Source organism: Fusarium solani (genome assembly GCF_023522795.1).
Source record: "Fusarium solani strain SB1 chromosome Unknown bctg00000017, whole genome shotgun sequence".
In the NCBI taxonomy this organism is placed as follows: domain Eukaryota; kingdom Fungi; phylum Ascomycota; class Sordariomycetes; order Hypocreales; family Nectriaceae; genus Fusarium; species Fusarium solani.
This window is the reverse complement of record NW_027072140.1, coordinates 356,089-380,571: the sequence shown is the minus strand read 5'-3', so window position 1 is coordinate 380,571 and position 24,483 is coordinate 356,089. Positions and strand designations below refer to the sequence as shown.

The 24,483-nt window shown below is 50.6% G+C and overlaps 7 protein-coding genes across 7 annotated transcripts; 3 read left to right on the top strand and 4 right to left on the bottom strand.

Moving 5' to 3' along the window:
• Positions 1-2,300: 2,300 nt before the first annotated feature.
• MRS44_018813 (uncharacterized protein) lies at positions 2,301-3,606 on the bottom strand (the record flags this gene model as incomplete). Its single annotated transcript, XM_065615320.1, has 3 exons — positions 2,301-2,783; positions 2,845-3,153; positions 3,355-3,606. The coding sequence occupies 3 exons, from the start codon at positions 3,604-3,606 to the stop codon at positions 2,301-2,303; spliced, it is 1,044 nt and encodes a 347-aa protein (XP_065471392.1).
• A 3,078-nt stretch (positions 3,607-6,684) lies between these two features.
• MRS44_018812 (uncharacterized protein) lies at positions 6,685-7,506 on the bottom strand (the record flags this gene model as incomplete). Its single annotated transcript, XM_065615319.1, has 1 exon — positions 6,685-7,506. One exon carries the CDS (start codon positions 7,504-7,506, stop codon positions 6,685-6,687), a length of 822 nt encoding a protein of 273 aa, XP_065471391.1.
• Positions 7,507-10,937: 3,431 nt separating this feature from the next.
• Positions 10,938-12,476, top strand: MRS44_018811 (uncharacterized protein; the record flags this gene model as incomplete). Its single annotated transcript, XM_065615318.1, has 1 exon — positions 10,938-12,476. One exon carries the CDS (start codon positions 10,938-10,940, stop codon positions 12,474-12,476), a length of 1,539 nt encoding a protein of 512 aa, XP_065471390.1.
• A 1,485-nt stretch (positions 12,477-13,961) lies between these two features.
• Positions 13,962-16,353, bottom strand: MRS44_018810 (uncharacterized protein; the record flags this gene model as incomplete). The annotated part of the gene is made up of 4 exons (XM_065615317.1): positions 13,962-14,470; positions 14,515-14,692; positions 14,839-15,450; positions 15,499-16,353. 4 exons carry the CDS (start codon positions 16,351-16,353, stop codon positions 13,962-13,964), a joined length of 2,154 nt encoding a protein of 717 aa, XP_065471389.1.
• A 457-nt stretch (positions 16,354-16,810) lies between these two features.
• MRS44_018809 (uncharacterized protein) lies at positions 16,811-17,200 on the top strand (the record flags this gene model as incomplete). Its single annotated transcript, XM_065615316.1, has 2 exons — positions 16,811-16,855; positions 16,997-17,200. 2 exons carry the CDS (start codon positions 16,811-16,813, stop codon positions 17,198-17,200), a joined length of 249 nt encoding a protein of 82 aa, XP_065471388.1.
• A 1,757-nt stretch (positions 17,201-18,957) lies between these two features.
• MRS44_018808 (uncharacterized protein) lies at positions 18,958-20,529 on the top strand (the record flags this gene model as incomplete). Its single annotated transcript, XM_065615315.1, has 5 exons — positions 18,958-19,153; positions 19,214-19,321; positions 19,385-19,566; positions 19,654-19,949; positions 20,061-20,529. The coding sequence occupies 5 exons, from the start codon at positions 18,958-18,960 to the stop codon at positions 20,527-20,529; spliced, it is 1,251 nt and encodes a 416-aa protein (XP_065471387.1).
• Positions 20,530-22,222: 1,693 nt separating this feature from the next.
• Positions 22,223-24,226, bottom strand: MRS44_018807 (uncharacterized protein; the record flags this gene model as incomplete). Its single annotated transcript, XM_065615314.1, has 1 exon — positions 22,223-24,226. The coding sequence occupies one exon, from the start codon at positions 24,224-24,226 to the stop codon at positions 22,223-22,225; it is 2,004 nt and encodes a 667-aa protein (XP_065471386.1).
• Positions 24,227-24,483: the final 257 nt, after the last annotated feature.

Genomic DNA, 24,483 nt, shown 5'->3' with positions numbered 1-24,483 from the left:
GGGCTAAGGGACGTGGCGCTTAAGTCGGTTCAAGACAGAGAGATAGACGAGTGGAGCGAAACCCATGGCACCGGGTTATAATCCTCTCGCGCGTTGGGGGCGGGCAAGAAGGTCGATGTTTGCGGACGTTTGGCGTTGCGGGCTCTTGGTGCCGGGTGGTCGTGAGCTAGAGGAAGAAAACTTATGTCGGAATGAACTAGTTAGTTAACTGAACCTTGCCTTGACGACATTCTCCCGTGTTGATGTCATTGACTCGATCTGAGGTGATTGGGGCGTGCGGTCTGTAGTTTGTAGATGGTTGGAGCTGGCCTTGGTTGCGCACTGGCGGGTTGGCGACTAGCAACGGAGCAGTAGTGGACGACACCGGACCCAAAGCCGGGCAGTGCTGGGCCACTAATATGGCGGGCAAGGACGAAGCCTGCTGCTGCGGCCGGTGGCGTGTGGAAGGCACCAGAGCGGGTGAACACACTGCGGCGAAAGGAAGAAGAGGAAGAAGGCAAATAAAGGAGGAGAAGAAAAAGAGAGAGTAGGAGAAGGGGCGAGGAGCGTGAGCAGAGGTAACAACTCGAAAGTTGATGGTATCGTATTGTGAGACATGTGGAGGTGGTTGGATGCAAGGGAGAGAGAGCGAATGTTCAGGGGCAGGTGAGCGTGGGCCTCCTACAACTCTGAATCTCGGTTCAGGCGGCGTTGACAGATCTTCGGCAGCCCGTACCATCGCCTCGGGGATTGGATGAGATTTGAGTTCTTAGGGCATCTTACTTTACCGCTGAAGTCGGCCAACAAATACGGAGGCATTAAGCAATGTCCTCCGTCCTCATTCCCGCAGCAGCACAAAGCCGGCCTCCAATATTATAAGGGTAACTACACTGCTGCGAACTCGGGCACTTTAAGGAAACCGGCCTTATGTGACTGCAGTTCAACAGCAGCTTAACACATGCGGCAGTGCGCAGTTTGCATAGGAAGAACAAGTTGGCCGACAGACGGTGCAACAAGTTGCCGATGGATTCGGGCATGGCCAAGGGCCTGTGGATGGACAGTGCTCGAAAATGTGAACCAGTCGAAGAGGTACGTGGCTTGCACCCAGGCGAGCCTCCACCTTCCTTTTGTCTGTTTATGTATCTCCGGATATGGATACGCTCTTCCCTGACCCCTGTAGAAAGGCGCCGCCTCCATTGGACTCGATCAGTGAACAGATATCCTGCCCGATCGAAACCACTGATGACATGGTTGCCTGCCCATCCTGTCAAGCACCATCAGCTTGTCCCTCATTGCACTCTCGTTGCCTTCCGGGGTTAGGACGCTCTGCAATGCCAGCGGCTTGCATTCCCCTAATAGAGGGAAAGAACCGTAGCTTAAAGCGAGGTCAATCCGCCTACCATCTAAAGAAGGCTTTGGATCAGGAAGCCCACACTGGTCTGGGACCAACTATAGACGCAAACGGAAGGTCTCGAGTAAGACAGCACCAACGAGAATGTCTTTTTCCGTGGTGAGCTGAGTCGCTGGAAATGGGGTCTATCATATTTTAGCGCCGACTCTGGTCTGGACCAAATCTTATCACATCGGTGGCGCAACACTATTGGTTACGCTACCGATTTAGGCCATGATCGTGGGTGGAGAGTAGCCACCTTGAGGATAGGTCAGAAAATGAAAGAGAACGTCCGTGGCTGAGAATAATGGACTGATTTAGGCCTGCGGCATTTCGGAGTTATTGAGACATAGTTCAACGACTGAGTATATTCCCATAAGTGGGGTCCAACGGATCCGGCATGAGATTTCCTCAAGGGTCCGTGCCCGCCTTAGGCAGAGACCAATAGAACTTCCAGCAAACAAAGACAGCAAGATACAATGAGTGGGCTCCGTCGGGGATCAGTATTGACCATCGATGTTTATCTCGGAAGAAGTATGATGCACGCCAGGCCGCATGGGAATCCAGGGTGGTGAAATGGTTGACCCAGCGACCCATATACAAAGAAAAAAAAAAAAATAGTTGGCCAAGACGAAATCCCCTCGACTGTGTTAAGGCTCCAGTCGGGTCACTACAGGGATGTCTGACCAATGAAACTGCACAATATGAATGGTACATTATTTCCCACCTAAATTAACCTGTGATAGAAGTCCTAACAATATTTTGAGTTACAAATCGCGACATCACACTGCTTACATCCCCACCTTGATTGATGCCTCCTTTTATTGCTGCTGACCAGCCTCAAAGGCTCCCTTGAGCTCCTTGACTTAGGCCTCCCAAGCTGACAACCTTGGCAAGCAACGCAATTACTTTTTTTCCTCTTCGGACATATTTATGCTGTGCCACGGCGTAAATTCATCCCCAGCCCGAAATCTCCGCCTTGGCTGACTTTCCTTGTAGAATGCTTTGAATAGCTCGTTATAATGCGCCGGCGCCAATCTTTCTGATTGGTATATTGCTTCCAATGAGGCTGGCCGTGGAGTTGCAAAAGGAAGCTATTCACAAGGACAACATCCAACAGGAAGGCCCAAGTGAGAGCATGCCAAGCGCCGCGGCGAATAGCATGATCGTAGCCCTGATATGCCCTCCTCTGGTCTCCTCGATCCACATGATTCATCTCATCATTATATGCAGCAGCCACGGTAGGGACTGATATGAGCTTGACCAGCTCGTCACCAGAAAATCGCTGTATTGGCCGTGCTGTAGAAGTCGTTGTTGACGGTCGCTTCCTCCACCGCTCACATCTCTCATCGCCCTTAAACACGGTTGATAGGAATAACACGAGGGCATTATCCTTCCATGCGATTTGGTTCACCTATTGGATAAGTAGGCATATTAGTAAGGGAAACATAGCCAAGAGTATCAAGGGTTCATACCTGGATATCAGGGGTTGGCACAACCCTGATCTCATTGAATTTGAACCCTGATTTCCCTGATTGATCCTTCATTTTGTAATCTGAAAGCTCCTTATAGATGCCACAGTTAAGACGGGCTGTGCCTGTAGCACCGTGGTCGTGTTGATGAAGAGAGAGGAAGAGGTCGGGCGATGAGAAGAGGCTATCCACAAAGACGTGATATATCAATTGTGGTAGTAGGTTCATGAGGGCAATAACGACGCTCTGAGTCGAGTTCAATGCGATGACTTTATCCCCGTCGTCTGTGAGGACGTGGATAACTTCTTCAACCTTATCAGCCTCGCTAGCTTCCCTCTCTCGGCTGGCTTTTCCTCTTCTTCCTCCTCGGCCGCGGCCGCGGCGGCCGCCTCTCCCTCTTTGAGATACCTACTTCTTCCTCTTTGGACGTTCAACGCCAACAGGACCGTGTTCTGCACCGGGCTGATGCCAAATCCACCGTAAAAAGATACCTAACTGGGCCACAACCCATACCTTGAAGCCTGTAACAGTAGGCTTGCCGGGCACATATGTGACCTCTGAGTTCCTCCCTGTATAGCGGATCATGCCCTCATCTACAGCGAGATGAGAGCCCGGCTCACAGAGCTGCGTTGTGGCATATTGTATGTGGTTAGACCATGGTTGTGCGCATTGAAAGACCTCAGGGAAGCTCTCATCGTCAGTAAATTTGGTATAATAGAAGGGGCGAAGGTGACGATGAAGGAGTTGAAACCGGCCATATGTCATGAACTTGATGACAGATTGTTCCGGGCGTTGCTCCCCGGCTTAGGAGTCTTCCAATAATCTTCAATCGCAATTTACTTATAAATTCCTATATAAATTAGGATCCCAAGCCAGATATATACTTCTACAGCGCATTTAAGCTTCCAGCTTTGCAACCGTGACCAGTCTTTCAATTCATGGTTCCGTGTCAAACAATTGGTTCCACTAAGATCATTAATGACACCAGTCAATTAATGAAAATTATCTAAAGAACAAAAGAAATCAAACAGCCATGTGTTCAAGCACAGCTATTTAAGTTCATGTCGTTAAGATTATGCGACAAGCCAAATGTGAAACCATATAGTTACATCCGGTCACACGAATGTTATGCGACAAGAAGCGATCAGGAGCGACAGCTTGAATCGCCAACGCTCCCAACGCTCCCAGCGCTCCCTAAGAACACCACAAAATATATAGCACACACTCATTTACACTTCCCTATATAACAGCTACCTCAGCTATCAATACAACTTAGTTACACTCAATACCCTTAAACGCATTACCAAACATGACTTACACCCCCTTGCTCAAACTACGCCTCTACACTCCTGCCAACATAAACCAGCACGGCCAGTTTATCCCTTGGGAAACACATAATCGTCACAATGATAATACCTCTCTATTTATACAGTTCCTAAAACCCGTAAAACAAATCCCTCCCAAATATTGATTAAACGAAGTAGAGAAGTGGGAAAAGTGAGAGATGATTAGATAGTGACTAGGGGTAATTGAAACCGTGAAGCGCTAGTGATGAAAGGAGCACCAAAGTGAAGTTAAACGAATCCCGTCGGTCTAGCTAGAAAGGACGAAAGATGTGTGTGGCTGTAAAAGACCTGCCAAGGGCCGGGCCGTTAGCTCTGGGTTGGGTGAGCGGCCCAGGGCGGTTTTGTGAAGATCCTATAGAGGCGGGTAGATTGATTCGACGGCTGAATCGATGAGATGAAGGGGCGGTCGTATTGGCAGATGATTAACCGGGTCAAGGCCAGCTCACGAGAACCCAATATGGTTGCGATTAGTGAGGTGCATGCGGAAACGAGTGGGGGATTGTGCTGGAGTTTCGGGACTGGCACGTGCATATGCTCACGCGCGCCATCGCGAAGGCCTGGCAAGGCCCGAGCGAACCTTATACATTGCCTCCGTAACCGAAGACCAGAGGTTGCTGCACCCGCTGGAACCAGTCAAAGCCAAGAGTCATGTTGTAAGAGGCGGAGGCTGAAGCCGATGATTCCCAGAGGTCAGGCTGACTAGAGAAGTTTGTTGTTCGGCCGTCGCTGGAGTTGTCCGTTTGCTTAGCCTCGTTTGGGCAGGGGAGGCAGAGGGAGACTAGGAGGCGGGCCGGGACAAGGAGGGAGTTTCGAAGGTCGCTGAGTAGGCATATTGATTATGGTGCGTGCCGCTTGACTAGATTCGAATAGTTGTCAAGAGAGCCAAGTACAATTGGCTAAGTCCGCGACGGTTGGTAGTGTTGAGTGTCGAGTAGTATCGAGCAGTCGGGATAGTAGTAGTATGAGAGAGTTAAGTGACGCGAGATATATTGCAAGGAAGCACAAGCTGGAAAGAGGCGATGGTGAGTGCCTAAATAATTTCTTAAATGAGTTAATAGTAGAACGGGCTGATTGACCGATGATGTCATGCTCTCGTAGCTTTGCCGTCTCCCAGCGTCCCAGGCGTGAACTACCGTCTCTCTGAAACGTAGCGTGAACCTTCGTTTTCTCGCGCTTTGGCCTCCTTCTAATGTAATCCACGGGAACTCGACGCAGCCCCTAACTTCACCCGCCCTCATTACTTTATCACATTCAGAATGCGCGGTCGACAACACTCAATGATTTCTTAGCGAAAATGGCTGCTAATTTCAAATCGAAATGAGAATTGACTAAAAATGCTCTCTTCAACTAACGTACTTGATAAGCGAGCGCCGCAAACAAGCGAGAGCCGCATTAGGATTTATACCTTAAATCGAGGTTTTCTAGGGATTGATTGAGAGCTCATAGATGACTTTCATATGATTTGTATGATGATTTTGGTGGCACTGTGTCGCAGGCCAGGTATGAACTCAAAGAGCCTCAGGAACAGGGGCCCAATAGGGCCACGGGTACCCGGCGACTGATAGGTGTGCTCCCATCTCAACCAACCAAGCCAAGTAACTTGATTGATGGACACACTTAATGGTAGCAGCAATGTGGCCGCACGGGTTAGGGTAACATTCAAAGTCCTTGAGATCATGTAGTCAGCGATCAATGCGCAACAGTTCAGGCTCTATAACCCCTCCCAGAATCCGACTAGCCCTATGCTACCGCGGTGATCAAACTTGGATGCATCCCCTACTTCATTGACGCCATGGTCCAATTCTCATCCGGATAGCCAACCGTTGAGGGGGCCGAAGGCCAATGAAGCCGAAGTGGCAAGCCGGGGGCCAGGCATGCTAGACGGTGGACGTCGAGGACGTAATAAAAAGAAGAGACGCCTTTGCCACTGAACCAAACCCATTGTGATTATCCTTTGTTTCTTTGATGCGGCCCGCTTAGTTTGCAACCCCCGAGAAATTTCCCGCCCCTGCCTGCAGCTTGTACTACGCAAGTCCTCCTCCGAGATGCCCAGCATATGGGGTCCGAGCCACACTTGTGTAACACTCGAAGCCATTCTCGTCACACGGGCCTACTGCAACGCCATCACATGTCGAGACATCATATCAACCGCCTTTCGTTAGTCAACCGCGTCAAGAACGAACGTTAGCTACCCACGGGAACCGGGTCCAGGACGGTGCGGTGACGAAGGCAGGGACCCTGGAAAATGAGATTGAGATGACTTCTCTGTGGTGCAGACCTCGAGATAAATAAGTCGAAAAGGAAATAGGAACATTCTGTGGCTGATAAGCCGGTCAAGTCCCCGTCCCCAAGTCCCCAAACAATAGCACTACACAAGCTTTCAGATAATGCGTCCACCCTGGAGGTCCCTACAATGGCATCTTATCATCCCTGCCATTCTTGTCCCGTTTCAATCCCATCTTCATCCTTGCTCGGGTCGCACCGGGTGCTACTACCGTCAATATGAGGCCTCTTGCTGCAACTTCTCTTCGCATGCTTGTACATATCGACTAGACTCATGGACGAGGTAGTTCTGAATGAGGGTACAATTACATCCCGAGTGCTGTAGAATTTGCATCTTAAGTTCATGCACCTCGAATGTCAGGTCGGCCACGCAGGTGGAAAGATCGCGGTGGATACGCTCCAGGTCCTGCTGGCTTGACTCGAGTTTCAGCTGTTCTTCCCTCTGCTTAACACGGAGCTTGTTGGATGCGATTCGGTTTCGTTCCTGGATTCTTTTAATGCGATTGTTGCCATGTTGGGCTGAATGAGCGCCGTTTCTGCTAGCATTTCCCGTGCGGTGAAAAGTTGAATGGTTTGTCTTGTTCTTTGCTTCTGGGTTGACGTCTCTGTCACCCAGCGGAGTTCTTCCAGTGGATTTGCGAGACATAAGATTGTCAGAGTAGCAATTTTGCTTTCGATTTGGTTTCTTTGTCGTCGAGGGTGAGTCCCAATGGCCCTGGGCAGGAGGTGATTCCTTAGAAATCCTATGCTCAGGCACCGAAAACAGGGGCGCATCCGCTATGACAGGATCAAGGCCGTTCCACGAATTCATATAATCGGTCTCATGGCTGATAACATGCCAATGGTCTTTCGAGTTGGTGTTATAGTGATAGAAGAAGCCATCGAGTAGAGGACTAGTCTGCGTATAAACGCCGTTTGACGTGCTGTTCTTGCCTTCTGATGTACCAAACGGGACTAGCTGGTTTGACGACCACCATTGCTCCCATAGAAGAGATTCGGGGATGTAGGATGTCCCAAAGGTTGAGTCGTCCCCCATGTCTCTCGGCTCACCTAGGCCTCTATCCTCCGTGAGATAAAGAGAGATCACAGGGTATATCTCTATACAAGAAGTTCAGCTGATGGTCAAAGCAGCGGGGGAAGAGCTAGAGGGAGACCCTAACCATCTAGATCCGTCTTGAAGACCTGTTGGGCTATTTCTGTGCTAGTGACGGTGATTTCGAGCAGGTGAACAACCGCGCACTGGAAGCTCGGGATGACTAGGGGTAAAAGAAGCTACTGTGCTGACGCTCATACAAGTCGCTGCGAACGAAATGACCTGCAATATATTAACAGAAATCGAAAACAGGACGTGGAACGGCCGACAAGGAAGCTCGTTCAATTTCCCAGACCGATCAGATCTCGACGAGTGGCGGGAAGGGAAAAGTCAAATTTAAGGATGTGAAAACGCATGGATAAGAAACCATCTCAGTATCATTGAAACCCTAGGTTCGGAAGAAACTCCCCGGAAAATGTGGCCCGGCTTCAAAGCTAAGATCCTTGATCTACGTAGTAGCATCCGGTTTAGAGGCCACACAGCCTGACTCGCGACTTGCTGGGAGGGACGGGGCGGGACGGATGGAGCTAGGATGGTACCTGTGCGCACTTTTCATTCTCACTAGCCCAGAAAAGAGATAGTTAGGTGGACTAGGGAATCCGTGAGACCAGCACAGGGCCCAACCTTTTAGTGTTGGACCGTGCGAGAGTTTGGAAACCCGCCCAATAGGCAGCCAAGGTTGATGCATGTTTGTGGCCTCCAACTGCGGAATTGAAAAAGAGTACTCGGTAGTGGAGGTTTATTCAAGATGATTCGGCATACTTCGTAGTCCATGGGCTCAATGTGCAAACACCTCTAGGATAAGACGGCGAGATAGGACAAGAGGAAACAACGGCGATAGTCAGTCTACCTATTTTGTTTATCGGATGTCACGTATTCCTACAACCAGTGTTTGTTTGAGAAACATACTTGGATCCTGGTTCGCCAGATCAGGTGCTGCCTCGCACAGCTCATCAAAGGTGTGACAGAGGCTGCGAGCAAAGGATCTTATTTGATGTTGTTCTGGGATAGACCATTCTGCCAAGGGAAATCTTAGCCCTTGCACCGAGTAGCTCACATTTTCCAGTAAATATCGGCTCCACTGCCTTCAACGTGCACCTTCACGGGCATGGGCAAAGCAAGTCGCTCTGCATCCCTGTGTACACGGTTTACACCCAGGAAACCACCCTAGGGCGACTCGCCCGGTGGGCCCACTTTCAAGTCTACCCACCGGGTATCCGATATTGGACGCCACGATCTACGATTACCATCCCTTTATACCATGCGGCTCAACAGGGCTCCTTTTGACGGTGAATTTGGCACCAACCTGATCCCAGAATATGGGCGAACCTGCTTGAAACAGCCCTTATCGACCGCTATCTGTAGCCTTGAGGGCAGCCCAAGTGGAAGCGATACACAAGCGCAAGCTCAAGTGGCGGCAACGCGTCATCGACAACCTTTTTTTGTCCTTCCATATCGCCAGTCAGTCAAGGCAGAGGTCTCGGTCTGGAGATGAATTCACGCCGATTGAACAGCATAAATAGGTCTCTAGGGGGAAAAATTAGGAGTAGATTGTTTATGGGGGAGCATGCCTTCTTTCGCCGTCCAGGGGGTACACGGGCCCAGTGGGCCCAATTAAAAGATCGCCCAGCTCCAAGCCCATCGGCGGCGGTGTCCGAAGATTGACCTTAAAGTCGTACGTGGTACGTTGTGATTCTCGGGTGGGCCAGTTCTGCTTATCGGGATCCTGTGACGGGAGTTATCTGATTGGCTGACATTCATCCCTGTGATTCCAGGAGCTGACATTCATCCCTGTCATTCTTACTAAGGTCGGGTACCCTTTTCCCACCTGCAACATCATGACAGCTCACATTCAACCGGCGATTTCTCGCGCCAAAAAAAAAAAAAAAATCACCAAACTGACTTTTGCAATCGATACAGCATGCATAAGTGGCCAGAAAACAGTCTTCAGCTGGCTCTTCAGGACCACGAAAATGGGATGTCAGAATGCAGCAGCTGCCAACCGGCATGCGGCTTGGAGAAGACGTTAACCAGACTAATCCCCTCAATTGTGGTAAGCCTCCCGAAAGTACCTTGTCCCAGTGTTATGATACTAGCAAGGTTCTCAGTTTATCGCTGCGATAAGATCTTATCTGTTATGCTCTTATGATAAGTGGACATGAGGGCTCAGCGAAGAGGGAGGCTTACACTCAGTCGAGGGGATATTTGACATGTCCATCGCCATTTCTGTGGGTTCTGGCGTATTCTCGGTTTTCGAGGGTTGTCAATGCGAGAATTAAAAAGCAGTGCTCGGCGATACTACCGCCGCCGCAAAGGGCACTCAGGAGATGTCAAATTTCCAATGCAATTTTTGTTCCCAATGTTTACAACTGCGACATTCACATGCCTGCAAAACACCACTTGCATTTGGATAGCACCATCTCCCTTCAATTGTAACTGTGGTAAACCTACATTGCCCCACACTATCCCAATCCTCACGAGAGTACATGAGGGGAACATGCGAGTCGAGTCAATAGACTCATGAGACGCCAAGTCTTACGAATCTCGAATCGCATGTCTTGGCGTTCGATTTCGATGCGAATAACGATTCTCGGGGATCGAACCATACTCGGGGATCGGGCCATCCACAGGGATCGACCGAATTTCCATCGATTGGGCCGGGAGCCACCCGAGCTACCCGAGCCACGTGATTCGCCGGAAACGTTTCGAGAGCCCCTGTGACGAGTTGCTCGAGGTCCTCTCCTTGGGCGGGTGGCCACTCATTTGCTCACGCGAGGATGGGGCTTGCTGCCTGCCACACACCCACCATCTCATGGTGTCGCAGATCACCACTCGGTTCATGCGACCGGATATGAAACGCGGCCCGTACTTTGGGGTCGTGTATCCGGTTTCACATCCAGCTTGTCGCATCAAGGATTCCAATCCTAACGACATGAGCTTAAATAGCTCTGCCCGAACACATGGCTGTTCAATTTCCTTTGTTCTTCAGATAATTCCCATAAATTGACTGGTGCCATCAATGATCCCTGTGGAGCCAACTGTCTGACATCTTTTTTGCTTTTTGTGCATCCGTTTGTCGCACACAGAGCCTGATCAGGGCGGTTTCCTCTGACGCGCTGCGGCCCATCACGTGATGTGATGACTCAGCCATCAGGCAGGCTCTGCTCTTCTCACCTCATTGTCAGGCAGCCTTTGTCCCGCATACTGCATCAGCAGCGACGACAGCGTCATCTTGTCTCTCTCCCTGAGCATTTCTAGCAGAGCATCATCAGCTGCGCATACTTGCGACAGCATTCATCTCGTCGAGATTGCGAGATTGGTTGCGCATCAACCGGCGATGCGGGGCCGATCGCCAAGGGCCCTTTGTCGCGACCATGCTTCCTGATGAGACAATCAACAGGGCGGCTGACAAGCTTGCCGCGTATCGGAGCAACGATGCCCTCTCCGAGATCCTGGACCAGTATCAGGTCCTCATTGAAAACTACCGCCGCCTGAAGAGCGACTACGAAGAGGAGCGCGAGGGGAGAGAGCGATACAAGCAGCTCGCCCGCGGCCAGGAGCGCAACCCTTTTGCCCTCGTCGTCATTGACGGAGACGGCTATGTCTTTGACGAACACTTTGTCGGCGTGGGAGAAGAGGGTGGCAGCAGAGCCGTCAAGCAACTCATCGACAGCGTCAAGCGCAGCCTCCGCCGCAAGGGACTCGAAAGCTGCGAGGTCATGGTGCGTGTCTACGCTAACCTCGTGGGCTTGTCCAAGTCGCTCTGTAAGAATGGGCTTTGCGGCGCCGAAAAGCGTTCCCTCTCGTCCTTTGTCGCAGGCTTCAACAGATCTTATGGCCTCGCCGACTTTATCGACGCCGGTGAACTAAAAGAAAATGCCGACTTCAAGCTCAAAGCTATCCTCCGCCTCTACGCCGACAATGCCCAGTGCAAGCACATCTACTTTGCCGCCTGCCACGACGTGGGCTATGTCTCCGACCTTACCCCCTATAGGGGTAACCAAGACAGGTTTACCCTGATCCGCACTCCGAGCTTGCTCTTCCACAAGGAGTTTGAGAAGCTCGGCATGAACATTGAGGAACTACACGGCGTCTTCCGCCAGACTCCCCTCACGTACGCTGCTTCGTCTCAGATCAAGCCCAATAACTCATCCACCAAACTCAACCTGGCATCTACGAACCTGTCTAACGGGGGAACCGCCAGCAACGATGGCAACGCCGTCTGTCAGTTTTATAGCCTCGGCAAATGCCGATATGGAAACAGCTGCCGACTGGCCCATATCGACACCAAAACTTCGTCTCATACGAGCCAGAACAGCACCCCGTCACCTCCTTCTATCGGTAATGGCTCAAAGCCGGATAGAAACCTCAACAGCGACTGGCGCCGCGGCTCCAGCAACTCCCTCTCCAAGGCCAATATCGAATCATTGCCTAAGAGGGAAGATATCCCAGAAGGCTATGTAGCCATCAACCACGTCGACGACCGCCTCGACGCCTTACTGCCTACCCCTTCCGCCGACTCTATCAAGCGACTCAAGGCGTTATCCGCCGAGAAGAGGTTCTGCAACAATAAGCAGCTGTTTGACGCCTGCGACAATGACGACTGCGAGTACGAGCACAACCCAATCGCCGAGGAGCTCAAGCCGGCCCTCGAGTGCCTCGCGCGCTCGGTCCCGTGCTCTAGGCGCGGCGGGTGCAGGAAGGCTAACTGCGTATACGGGCACGTCTGCCAAAAGGCCGATTGTCGTCACCGAGGTGGCAAGGGCTACTGCCGATTCCCTAGCAGAGTATGTTTGGGAGAATATTCTGTCAGCAACTACGTCCCCGCCAACGACTCTCCTATGCTGTCGCCCTCTATGGACTCGGAGGACGCGCGAAACGCCGAAAACGGTGGCACGAACCTGTTGTATTAGGTTTCAATACCTCGTTAGGAGAGGTATAAAGAAAAGTTGGTCATCTGGCCACGAAGGCCGGTTTAACTTGTCTTGTTTTTCTATTCTCGCTAACTCGCTTCTCGATTGACAATACTGAGGGAAGTGGGAGCCCAAAAACAGATAGTTTGTAGAATCAACTGATATGGTTGCTTTACTTGGTGTTTCGTTACTCGCGTCTCCCAACTCACAAACAACTGGCTCTTATCTGACCATATTCACCTCTGAAACCTCTGCTGAGCCCAGCTGGCCTCAATGACTGTAGGGATGGGCACGTGTTTAATACACATGTGTCTTAAACTGCTTTTTATTATAATGAAGCAGTTTTTAATTCCGAATAAAAAGCGCGCTTTTATTGCAATAAAATATGGCGACACCCTCACCGGAGGTGGGGAGGGCGTAATAAAGTCCGAAGGATGTATCTCTATGTTGTGGAGGATTGCCTAGGATGAAATTTCATGCTGTATTGCTAATGTTGCTAACTCTGGATATCGTTAAGATTTTAAGAAGAAAGAGGATGGGAAAGGGGCTGATCAAGTTGCTGTTGCCTCCGCCGGTCCTGGTCGCGGACCTTCATCAAAACACCTACTAATCGGTTAGGACTTATATAGCCTCAGGCGTATTAGCCTCGTGGAACTATTCTTGCCATCAGGTAGCTTCTCATAGCAGAGAGATGCCCGTTCAAATGGGGCATCGATCATTAACCCCTCCAGCGTCTTGACCCTCGACACTGCAACATAGCTAAGCCCTGTCTGAAAGTCCCGTTCAGACAGATCCGTCACCATCTTGTCCACCGTGATGCTCTGTGACTTATGAACCGTGATGGCATACGACACTGTAAGTGGAAACTGTTTTCGTGTACACGCAGATGTCCCAAGAAAGAAGTCTCGCCTCACGGGGAGTATGGGTACTACCTCACGCCTGTCATCGGTGGTTAGATAAGGTGGCCCGGTATACTTATCCATCACCATCATAATGACACACGGCGGGTCACGAAGTGTATCAGCGCCAGGGGCCCAACCGATATCATATACTGTCCCCTGTGCCCCATACATGGGCAACCTGTATAACATGTTAAGAAATCCCTTAACATGTTAAACAGAACAAGATAAGAAAAAATACAGATTACAGGATAACAGGATAAGATAACCGGATAACAGGATAAGAAACACGATAGTAAGCCAATGGGGCGATGAAATCAAACAATTAATTTAATGTCGCATATCACCACTAGGTTCATGCGACTGGATATGAAACGCGGCCCGTACTTTAGGGTTGTGTATCCAGTTTCACATCCAACTTGTCGCATCAAGGATTCCAATCCTAACGACATGAGCTTAAATAGCTATGCCCGAACACATGGCTATTCAATTTCTTTTGTTCTTTAGATAATTCTCATCAATTGACTGGTGCCATCAATGATCCCTGTGGAGCCAATTGTCTGACATTTAACGGCTCTATTCTATATCAATCAATATCCTCTCTGTCTTCTAAATCGTCATCTGAATCAGCAAGATCATCTTTTAATGCGGAGAACACCATCGGTAACCCAAATCCACCGCGGGATGTAGGTATGATATGACCTTCGCGCAGCCAGCTGCCTATACACTCTACCCTCTCAATGTTTGCACATTTAATCCGCAGCCTATCCCATGAGCATGTCCTGCGGGCCCCAGAGAAGGCTCTCTCTGGCTCGGATGACTCTGGTGAGATAGAGAGTATCGCGATGGCCATGCGGCTAAGTCGTGGATATCTTCTCCGCTGCTCAGATGCGCACCACCATTGAAGCGGCGTAGAATCGATCTCTATCGGCTGAGCGGTAATAAAGGTCATGAAATCATCCTCAGAACGCAACACGACGGTCTTTACCTTCATATTCCTCGTCAACTGAGCTAGTTTATTACTCTCGTGTTCCACAAAGTCCGCGACAGCGCTCGGAGCGGCCGGAGGCTTAGTAGGGAGCTCAATATTGTATTCTTCCTCCCAAATCGCTTGTGCTCCGTCAATTGCGTTGTCGTACCACTCATCCGGCCAGTTCTGCTAATGTAGGCGTCTCGTTTCGAAGGGTCGAGAAGGAGAGCGGCGGAATAAACGGGAACGTCCTCGGTCATGCTATAGTATTTATCCATAATGAACCAGCCCATATCGATGGCATGTAGCATGCGTTCATCGCGTGTCTCGGGTGCGCTGTAGTGCCTCTATAATCGTATTAGCATCTATCTTAGCTGTTGAGACCAGCGATGAGATGTCCGCACGGGTCCCGGCCGCACCACGCATGCGAGAGATATCTCAGATGTGGGATTAACGCTGAGATGTCCTCGCTACCTCGCAATGAATGACTCACTTTCTCGTTTTCATAATGGGAAAGAAGGCAGTCCATTAGAAATAATGACTGTGAAAGAGATGCTTTATTGCCCTCAGCGCACAATGTGGCCCCATCAAAGGGTTGGAGAAATAGGTACGCTTTCTGAAGCAAATCCCAATCAGCCGCCATCAATCGATTGTCTCCGAGTGTCTTCTCGTGTTCATGCATGAATTGAACGATATGCGCCTTCTTTTTGAAAAGCTTATCGAGGACATGATACCATGAAGACCACCGCGTCTCATTATCGATCCCTAGTCGCAAACCGACTTCATCGTCCCACAGCTGGCTATTAAGCGATGAGCAGCGTGTCCAAACAGCCAGACCGTGCAGTTTACGTAGCGCAGGTATGCCCTCAATGCCTAGATAGTCCTCATCGACGTCCGATCTCGAGAGACGTCTACGTCCTCTACGTCTTCTGGTGGTGATGGCCTGAGAGAAGCGAATTAACAGGTCTTCACTAGTGGCTTCAGATGCGGCTTCAAGTGCGGCGATGAGGGCTTCATTCGATGACCCGAGAAGGAAGGCTTGAAGGGAGAGATTGATGATGTGGCCGATGCAGCGGATGCGGCGTTTTTTAGGGTCATAGTCGATCTACTGCTCATCATTAGATTAGTCCATCAAAAACGGCCGCCAACTTACATTAAGATTCTCTTTCAATCGACGTGCTATAGACTCCAGACAAGTGTCGTTTGACGTAGCGTTATCCCCGGTGTGATAGCCGAGTTTCGACATGACGCCGAAGGTCTCGAGAATACTCATAATGAGATCAGCTTGCCGCTCTCCAGAGTGGTTGTCGCGACATTCCGGTAGTCCTAGAAGTGCCTTCTGCAGCTGATAATCCTGATCAACCCATTGAGCACAAACAGCCAGTAGAGCATGACGATGTGGCGATGTCCAGAGATCGGTGGAGATGTGAATAGGTGAAGACGCGGTTGCGAGTTTGTCTTTGATCTGATCTCTATAGAATACGTGATTTTCCGCAATATGACGCATGGCCTGACGTCTGGACGTGATTAGTTGATCACCGATGGTCGGATTGCATGCCAAAGCGAGATCCTTCAACTCGTTCCATTCAACAGCTGAAAAAGGAGCTTTCCGCTGTGTGAGCAGTCCTATAACAGCTTCATTATATGCCTGCCGATTGAAAACCTGCCGAAGACTATCAGGTGTAGGGATAGATGCAAACATGGCGGGTAGTGAGCGTTGATTCGATGGTATCGGCGAAGGCGGCGGCGGCGGCGGTCGAGGCTGTGCAGCATGGCGGTTTTTGATATGATGTACATCTGTTGTTCGATGCCCATGGCTCCATCTAGGGCATAATCGGCACACATAAAGCACAGTGCCTTTGGTCTTTCGTTTGCGGCCGGCGGCAAGCGGTTTATTCTTATCTGGATACTGCCGATCCATAATAGAGAAGAAGTTTGAAGGTAACTGATCAGATGTTTGAGAATTAGAGTCGCCGATCGACGATAAAATATCGCTTTCTGAAGCCATAATGATGGGTATGAGATGAAAACTATCTTAATGTAAAAATTTTCCGGTATTTGTGGTGTCTGCGGCGATAAAAAGCTGTCACGTTCAGCGATGAATTGATTGTCATAGAAGCTCTTGGTTCTCTATCTAATGAGTGGAAAATAGGTCGGTTTCTTATACCTAGGGTGAAGGGCCTCCGGAGCCGTTGTGTTGAAGAACTTGCTTTTTGGGAAACATAGATGACACCAACTGCTAACCGGAAGTTCGGACTTCCGACCTGCCAGTCAGCAGCCTTTCTGAACAGGTGAGAGACCTTCCTTCCGGTTTGATCAATGTATGACCTTTTGGTCCGTTTGATGTGACAAAAGCAATGAAAAAAGCTTATTTCAGTTATCCTGTTTATTCTGTTATTCCGTTATAACAGATTAGTGTGAGAGCCTTAACATGATAACAGAATAACAGAATAAAAAAAATTAACATGTTATACAGAACAAGCAACAGAATAACAGAACAAGTTGCCCATGTATGTGGAGGGCCACACGAGTCGCTCAGCCGAAACTGTCGGATGCGACAACTGCATATGACCGATGGCCACTAACCTCCAGATCCTACAGCTCAACGTGCGGAAGAGAGATGTGGTGCAGCTGAGCATGATGAACGATAGGGACTTGCAGGACTATGCAGTACTGGCGGTGGCCGAGCCATACGCGCTGAAGGTCGAGGGGACGCTGATGACGACACCGAACCACCACAGGAACTGGACGAAATTCCTACCATCAAAGAGACACGAGACGCAGTGGCCGATCCGGAGTATGCTCTGGATACGCAGCGATCTGGAGACCGAGCAGGTGCCCATCCCTTCGGCTGACCTGACCGGGGCGATACTTAGATGGCCCGACCGAGAAGTCTTGGTGGTGTCGGTGTACGTGGCAGGAAAAGATGAAGACGCTCTGCACACGGCCATGAGACAGTTGCACACGACAATCACAAGTTTTCGCAACAGCACGGGGAAAAGGACGGACTGCCCAGATTTACTCTCGGCAATCCTAGAAGGACGAGGACAATGCGCCACAAACGAAAGACAAGGACGCAGCTCCGCCCATGATGTCTCAAAGTAGAATCTCAGCCAGCCATAAGGTCGAAAGACTCTGTTCCAAGCTATCTCCTGACCGGAATACATGCCAGAAAAGTGCCTAGCGCTCATTTGCAGGAAGCTTATCGTGTCGCAGGGCTTTCCGCTGCTCGCTACAGAACGTTAAGCGCGTTCGCCAATGTGACCAAATTGGAGTATTTGATTGGCGGCTGGCCTTAGCCCTTTGGTTGGGCCGGACGGGCTACAAGACTGGCAGGTTGGGCATCACAGTGTCCAGGGCTAAATCAACCGCAGCCCGGAGGTGACGCTTTGCTCAGCCAGCCACTCGTCCCCACCTACACGCTTCGAGCGCAGTTTGTATGCAGCCTCTGTGAAACCATCATAGTGCCACTCGGCCATACCGAAAGGTATGTATGCTCTTCATTTCAGCCAGCCGCATTATCAGAACAAACTGAAAACGCAGTAGCAAAGACTTACACCTACATCTAACGAGGTTCTTTCTAACAAGAGCTACACCTAACGCATAACTCAACGGCTATTGTTTATCGGTATTCAGCTCCCTATTCTAGAGACCGCTGGGCCCTGGGAGCGGGGAAACGGTTAATGGACTACGTAAATAAATAGAAGATTAGTTTGTTATCTAGACTGGTAGGGAAGCTAACCTAGACATCTCTTTTCACCGACATTGTCCGACATTCTAGCTTTTTCAGACTGCGGCTGACTGCGGCTGACCTCGGCCGAGTTCACCACGGTCCAATAGGGGCTGCACACACATTTCAGGGCTTTCGCACAGCCCAAAGGTAGCTAGTAAGTGTCTCGTAGAATATAACCCGGCCATGCCACTCACATAGTGGCGCCGCGTGAGACACGGTTCGCCGCAAGCCGGGCACTGACTCTGGTCCAGACCTTTCAACGCTTCGCAGGACGCAGACAAGAACATTTCTTGGCTGTACTGCTACAGTACCTATGATGTTCGCTCTTGTCCTTGATGGACCGATCGTGGGATTCGCCGAAGTACTCTGACATGCCATGAGGCCACTGGTGGGTAACATAGACCCCAGCAACGACAATTCCTCGAGTTTGGGTAGAAGAAATCATATCGACGTTGAGCTTTCTGTCTATCCTGCGCACTGGCTTGTGACTCCCGCCCGTGTCCTACGCGCCTAAGATGCTTTTGTAGGTTCGTGCTGAGGGGCTGCTGATAGTGTGACTTGCCGAAGGTTCCCAATCTATAGAGTAGCCCGGGGGCTTGCAGATTGGCGTTCTGAAATCACTAGCAGCTGAGATCAGCTAGCCCTTCAAGCTGGAGACGACGTGGGAACGAGTGCAAGCGACGATATTTAATCACACTAAGTAGAGGGAGGGCCATGTTTTGTTCAGAAAGAGACTTGTATAAAGCCTCAGTCCTCCTCCCTTCCCTTGCAGCAGTCAGACTGAACAAGCAAGTCAAACCATCAAGATCAGCATCAGCACCTTCGGACAAGTCATCCATCCGTTTTTATCCACTCTATTGTGTTCACTCACCGTCCATCATGCCTACCACATACAAAATCTACTTCTCCAACTTCTCCGGGTTCAACAACAACTTCGCCTTCTTCAGCGATTCCCCTATTGTCGTAAACAACGGCGGAAGCCCTGTTTATGGCAACGTTGTTGCGAGCCAGTATGTTCCGGCTGACAATGGGGACACCACCTTCGAGATCGACGTAACCAAGACCTACTATGCCTGTAGGAGCTCATCATCTTTTTTCTTCGCTTTCAGCCCCACTAATTCACATATCTTTCCAGGGACCAGCATCTGTAAAGTCGACACCTCGACATTGCCTGGAAGGAACGTCGAGACAAAAATCAGCAACTCGAAACTTGCCACGTTGGGAACGCCCGGCTCGCCAGGAAGTAATGAAGTCCTAGCATCCACTTTTGGGCTTGCCTGTTTTAGCTAACCTTTCATTGCCGCAGGCACCTTCAAGCTGATCGACAACGGTGGCAATCCTACCTTCGATGGCAGTTCGACCACTTACGAAGCTCCTGACGGATCGTTCCAGATTTCTGCTGACGCAAATGCCTTTATGCCAGACCAAAATTTTATTTGCGGTCTGGGTTCTGTTGATGGAAATGGCCAGAGAATCCCTGTTGCGACGGTAAGAAGCTGTCTCTTTGCCACTCCTGCCAGCTAAGAGTGGAAAGATGAGTGAGAATTTGAGCTAACCGTTGGTAATTTCCAATAGTTCGCAGCGCAGCCCAACACAGTCGCGACCATCACGCCGAAGGTCAAATTCTACATCGCTCAGTACTCGGCCACGCAGGGTACTATCATCGATGTATCGATCTTGTCCAAGCAGGCTGCTCCAATCGACTTCACGGGCAAGGCGACCAACGCCGCTTTTGTCACGCAAAGCTCGGGAGGCTCCTTCAACATTAGCTATGGATCTGCCAAGGACATGCTTGAGCAGTCGCGGGCTTGTGCCGCCAAGCCGAACGGAGGGTTGTCCAACGCTCAGTACCAGGAGATGGCCAAGCTCATGTAAGTCCTTTCATGCCGCTTTCGCCCAATCCCAATAGCACTTGCTTGGGAAATTTCTTCTCAAGGAATCATTAAGCATATGCTAATGTGTTCCTTCCAAAAAAATTATAGCCAGCTTTTGCAGAAGAACCTGGATATGGCTACTCTGTATTTATGCAAGTTCACTTGGGCTGACAGAGCCACCCAAGCGGAGAAGGCTACTGCAGTCAACACCGTGGCAGCTACAATGCTTGGGCTTGGTTACACTGTCACAGCCCAGCCATCTGGACCGACCTACACCCCTGCCGTTTTTGGTATCAGGTCGAACAACACTATCGGCGTTGTCAGAAATGCCTGGGCGGATGCTGTTCATTCGCTGGGGTTGATAGCAACCGACCCCAAGACCATCAATGGCAGCTTTGCCGAGAACCAGAACTGTGACTCCAATGGACAGGGAAAGCTCCACGGCATCGAGCAGGTCAATGGAAACGGGAACACTAACTCCCAGTCATTCAACGAGAATGGGTATGACTCGGAGCAGTTGCAGGAGATCCTCAAGAGTGCTAAGAGGCTGAGCGGGTTCAACGTGGCTGCGTGCTAAGCGGGCCTGGCGATAGCAGTAGGACACAACATGTTTCTGGGTCAACTCATTATGTGGTAGCTCTAGTTTGTCTCTTGGGTCTCTTCTTTTCGTCATTTTAAGGCCGGCCTATGGTTCTATATTAGCTCGTCCCAGACTTGCCGGATTTACCAAGGCGCACCTAAACAATACTGGTACTAGTAACACACAATCTCTATTGCTTTTGGATAGTTTAACAATATACGACTCGTCCGCGCAAATATTGGCATTAATAGCCACATGGGTTTTAGGCAGAAGCTGACAATTCATTTTCTCTGCGAGCACGCAGGGTTTCTATCCATATTCCATACTCCATATGGAATGGAACCACTCTTGCCTGGATTACCAATTTCTCTTCGTATGGAAGCTTATTCCACAGGAGGCCGGTCCCCTACGGGGTCCGCCATGTTGAGACCGTATGACTAAGGTGGTCCGATCTGGTGATGGCCGGGATGTGGATACTATGTAAAGAGCTGTGCTCCTCTCAGATACATGTAACTTAGACCTTTCAAGAAAAACACCTTCTACTCCCGCAGTGTTGCTTCATCACTCCGACTTGTCTCGACGCTCCCTCAGCATTGTCACATCCCTCGGCCCGCCGGGGCTCCGATGCGAAGCTCGACTTCTCCCTCCCAATCTGTGCACGAAGTAACCCTGCGACCTCCTGCTTCTCCGATGTCATCATTCCTAATAAATCAACCCTAATTCACCCAGATCGTCGCTTTCCAAGGCGTGAAGTCAGAAAAACAGTGGCTTGAGCTGGTGTAGTCAGTCTCATTACCGTTCTGTGCGACAGTGCCATCTACGCCACGGGTGTCTTTGGTAAACCCGCTTACCTCTTATTCCCGTAAGTGAAGATGCTGGGCCAAAAATCTAGTTGAGTTTGATCGCGGGGCATTCCTTGTTCTTTATACTCCCAAGGGGCCTGATACGCTTTCACCAGTGTCATGGTTGCCATAGTCAGCGCACTGACTTTGTTGGTGGTTTACCGAAGAAACTGACGCCCCATTTGGCCAATAATAGCCCTGTTCAGGTGTTGGAATAATTGGGAGCTTCCCCCTCACTTCAGGGTCACATCACAAAGTCCTAGATTGAAAGTTGAAAGTCCTAGATGGAATCGCATGGGATATAAACCCCTAGGGAGCTCTCACCATGACAATAACAATAACAACCTTAATTTTATCAATTACACCCAGCATCACTGCGCAATTCAACAACAGAGACATGTACTCTATTTGTTTTAATAACGTACATGATAAGTGTCACGGCCCATGCCGCGATCGAATGCGTGTCGCCACACGGCACGGATCAACGTATTCCGCTCACTCGGTGCGAGTGAGCGGGACCCATTTTCTCACTCCGGACAAGTGAGAATGTAACACTATCTCACGATGGGCATCGTGAGATGCTCCCCAGACCCTGCCTATAAAAAACCACACAACATCCCTTAGACAGACACTCTCGCTACCTCAGCTTTCAATACAATTTGATTACTCAAGAATACTTCTTGACATTATCAGACGTGATTCGCCACCCCACGCTCAGTACGACGCCCCGTCACAACTGCCAACATAAACCAATTGGGTTACGGTTTACTACGTTGGGAACCTTGACCGTCACACTTGTCCGGTGCACTCGCTTATCATGTACGTTATACATTTCATCATCCAAGGCCTCAGTCATCTAGCTCAACTACTGAACAACTACTCGGTGACGGTGCATCTAGGCTGCGCTGGGATGACGCAGAATCAAATAGTCCCTTGCCAAACTTTTCCAACAGAAACTTCCGCACATCCTCATTCCCTCCATTTCCTACAACTAACCCATCCGAGTCTCCAACAATCTTGAGGCCCTCAAGGCTCGTAGCTCTCGACAAAGCGACGTAGACCTGACCCTCGGCAAAAGCCCTAGACAAGTTGACGATAACGCGGTTCAGAGTCATGCCCTGGCTCATGTGAACGCTGATAGCCCATCCCGGCAGAAGCGGAATCTGCGTCCGGTGAAGCAGAGAATACGGCTCTTTGCCGTACGAGTTGACCATGCAGTTGGCAAAGATGGTACGTGTCTTGCCATTTTGAAATTTCACCACCGGCCATTTCGTCGCCTTGAACTTGGCGATCTGGACTTCCCTGAGCTTCGCGTGCTCCCCGTTGATGATCTGCCAGGGCGGAGATATGTCATCCTTGCGTCTGGCCCTTGGCAAAACTTTGGGATCGTAGTCTTCAAACCCGCAGATTATGCCCTGGCTCCCGTTGCACAGCCCTGCCGAGATGCTCAGGTTGACCTGCAGCACGACCAGCATACCCACCCGCAGGATAACCTCTGGTTGTAACCGGTGGTCCCTGCAGGCGGCCAGTGTTCCGTCCGAGTTCCGCTTGTTGTAGTGATATAGGTGCTCGTGTTTTGGGTTCCATTCGAACTCGTCTATCGCCTGGTAGTCGACTGTGGGCGTCCTTAGTTTGTTGAAGTTCTCCCGGTTCACCTTGTTGACCTCATGCTTCATGCAGAGTAGTTGGGCTGCCCCACCGACCTTGCAGGGATGGTCCATGAGGGTCTTTGTCTCGTCTCGTGAAAAGGGAATGCCAAGTCGGCATTTCTGCAGCATTCGAATGAAGGTCTGGTCCTTCTGGCGATGGATCTCTCGGAGGTGGACATGCTCAAATTTGGCCTTCTTCCAGGCCATGCTCTTGAATGCCCATTTGTCCGTCTCTTCGAATGGGCCGTGACATTCTTCGCAATTGAACTCGGTAAGGTCCTCGTTAGGGAGCATCTCTCCTCCGCACAAGTAGCAGAATTGGAACGGCTTCACTGGCGGCAGCTGGCAGAAATCGCCCGTCACGATCAACTGCAGGCCTCCAAATGCGGGCGGGTCTCTCTCCATCCTGTTCTCGTAGTCATTCCAGCACCTAACGGCGGTGATGCAGTGGTTCATGCGCTCGAGGTGGTGGTTCTCGACCATGCTGATCTCGTCAATGATGAGCACGTCCGTGTCCTTGATGCGCTTCCTGATGTGCTTGCGGAAGCCTTCCTTGATGAGCCTGTTGAGGTCGTACTTGAAGTGATCGGGTGTCCAGCCCATGTACGACCACGTCGACATGCCGTTGACTTGCAGGGCGGCTCTTCCAGTGGGTGCAACGATATTGACGATCTTGCCCATGTCTTCCAGCTTCTTGACGACGGCCTTGAGGACGGTGGATTTGCCGCAGCCGGCAGAGCCGGTGTAGAACACGTTGCGGCCGCGCAGGATTAGGTCGACGACATCTTGCTGCTCCTTGCACAGCGTCGGCTCGGTATCCGGCTTGTCCATGGGATTCGCCGAAATTCCTTGGACGCGAGGTTTTGCTTGAGACGGTGACTCATCTTCCTCGTCATCGCTGAGGGATGAGATTGACAGGAAGCCATCGTCATCACGCTCAATCTGATCGGGTAACTGGGATCGTTGCGCTTTGGGGGTGGGCTCACTGTCCGAGTCTGAGTCAGATGAGATGTCAATGATAGCCTCGGGCGGCGGACGAGACGGCGTCATGCTGGCTCCATACGGTCGCTTCCTCTTGGTGCCAGCCATGCTTGAGCGGGGGGAGGGAGTCGCGGGCGTGATGGGCGCTTGTGGTGAGAAATGGATTTCATCCTTGGCGAAAGACAATGAGGGGATCCTGGGGCTGGGGGTTGGTTGTGCCATGGCCACTGGAGGCGGTGGGTGACCGTCATGTACTGAGGCCCATGAGCAGTACCGAGAGCAGCGAGAGGGAGGAAACTGTTGGACGTTAGATACCATACAAGCACGGCCCCTGGAATGGCATGTGGATATATGGGATAGGGTACCTGGCCGTCAATTGAATCGAGATTGTCGGACAGATGAGGTCATTGCATAGCCAACGTTGCTGGTGCGCAACCGGAGACGCGATGCGGGCTCCCTTGAGGCCTTCACGCGTTAAA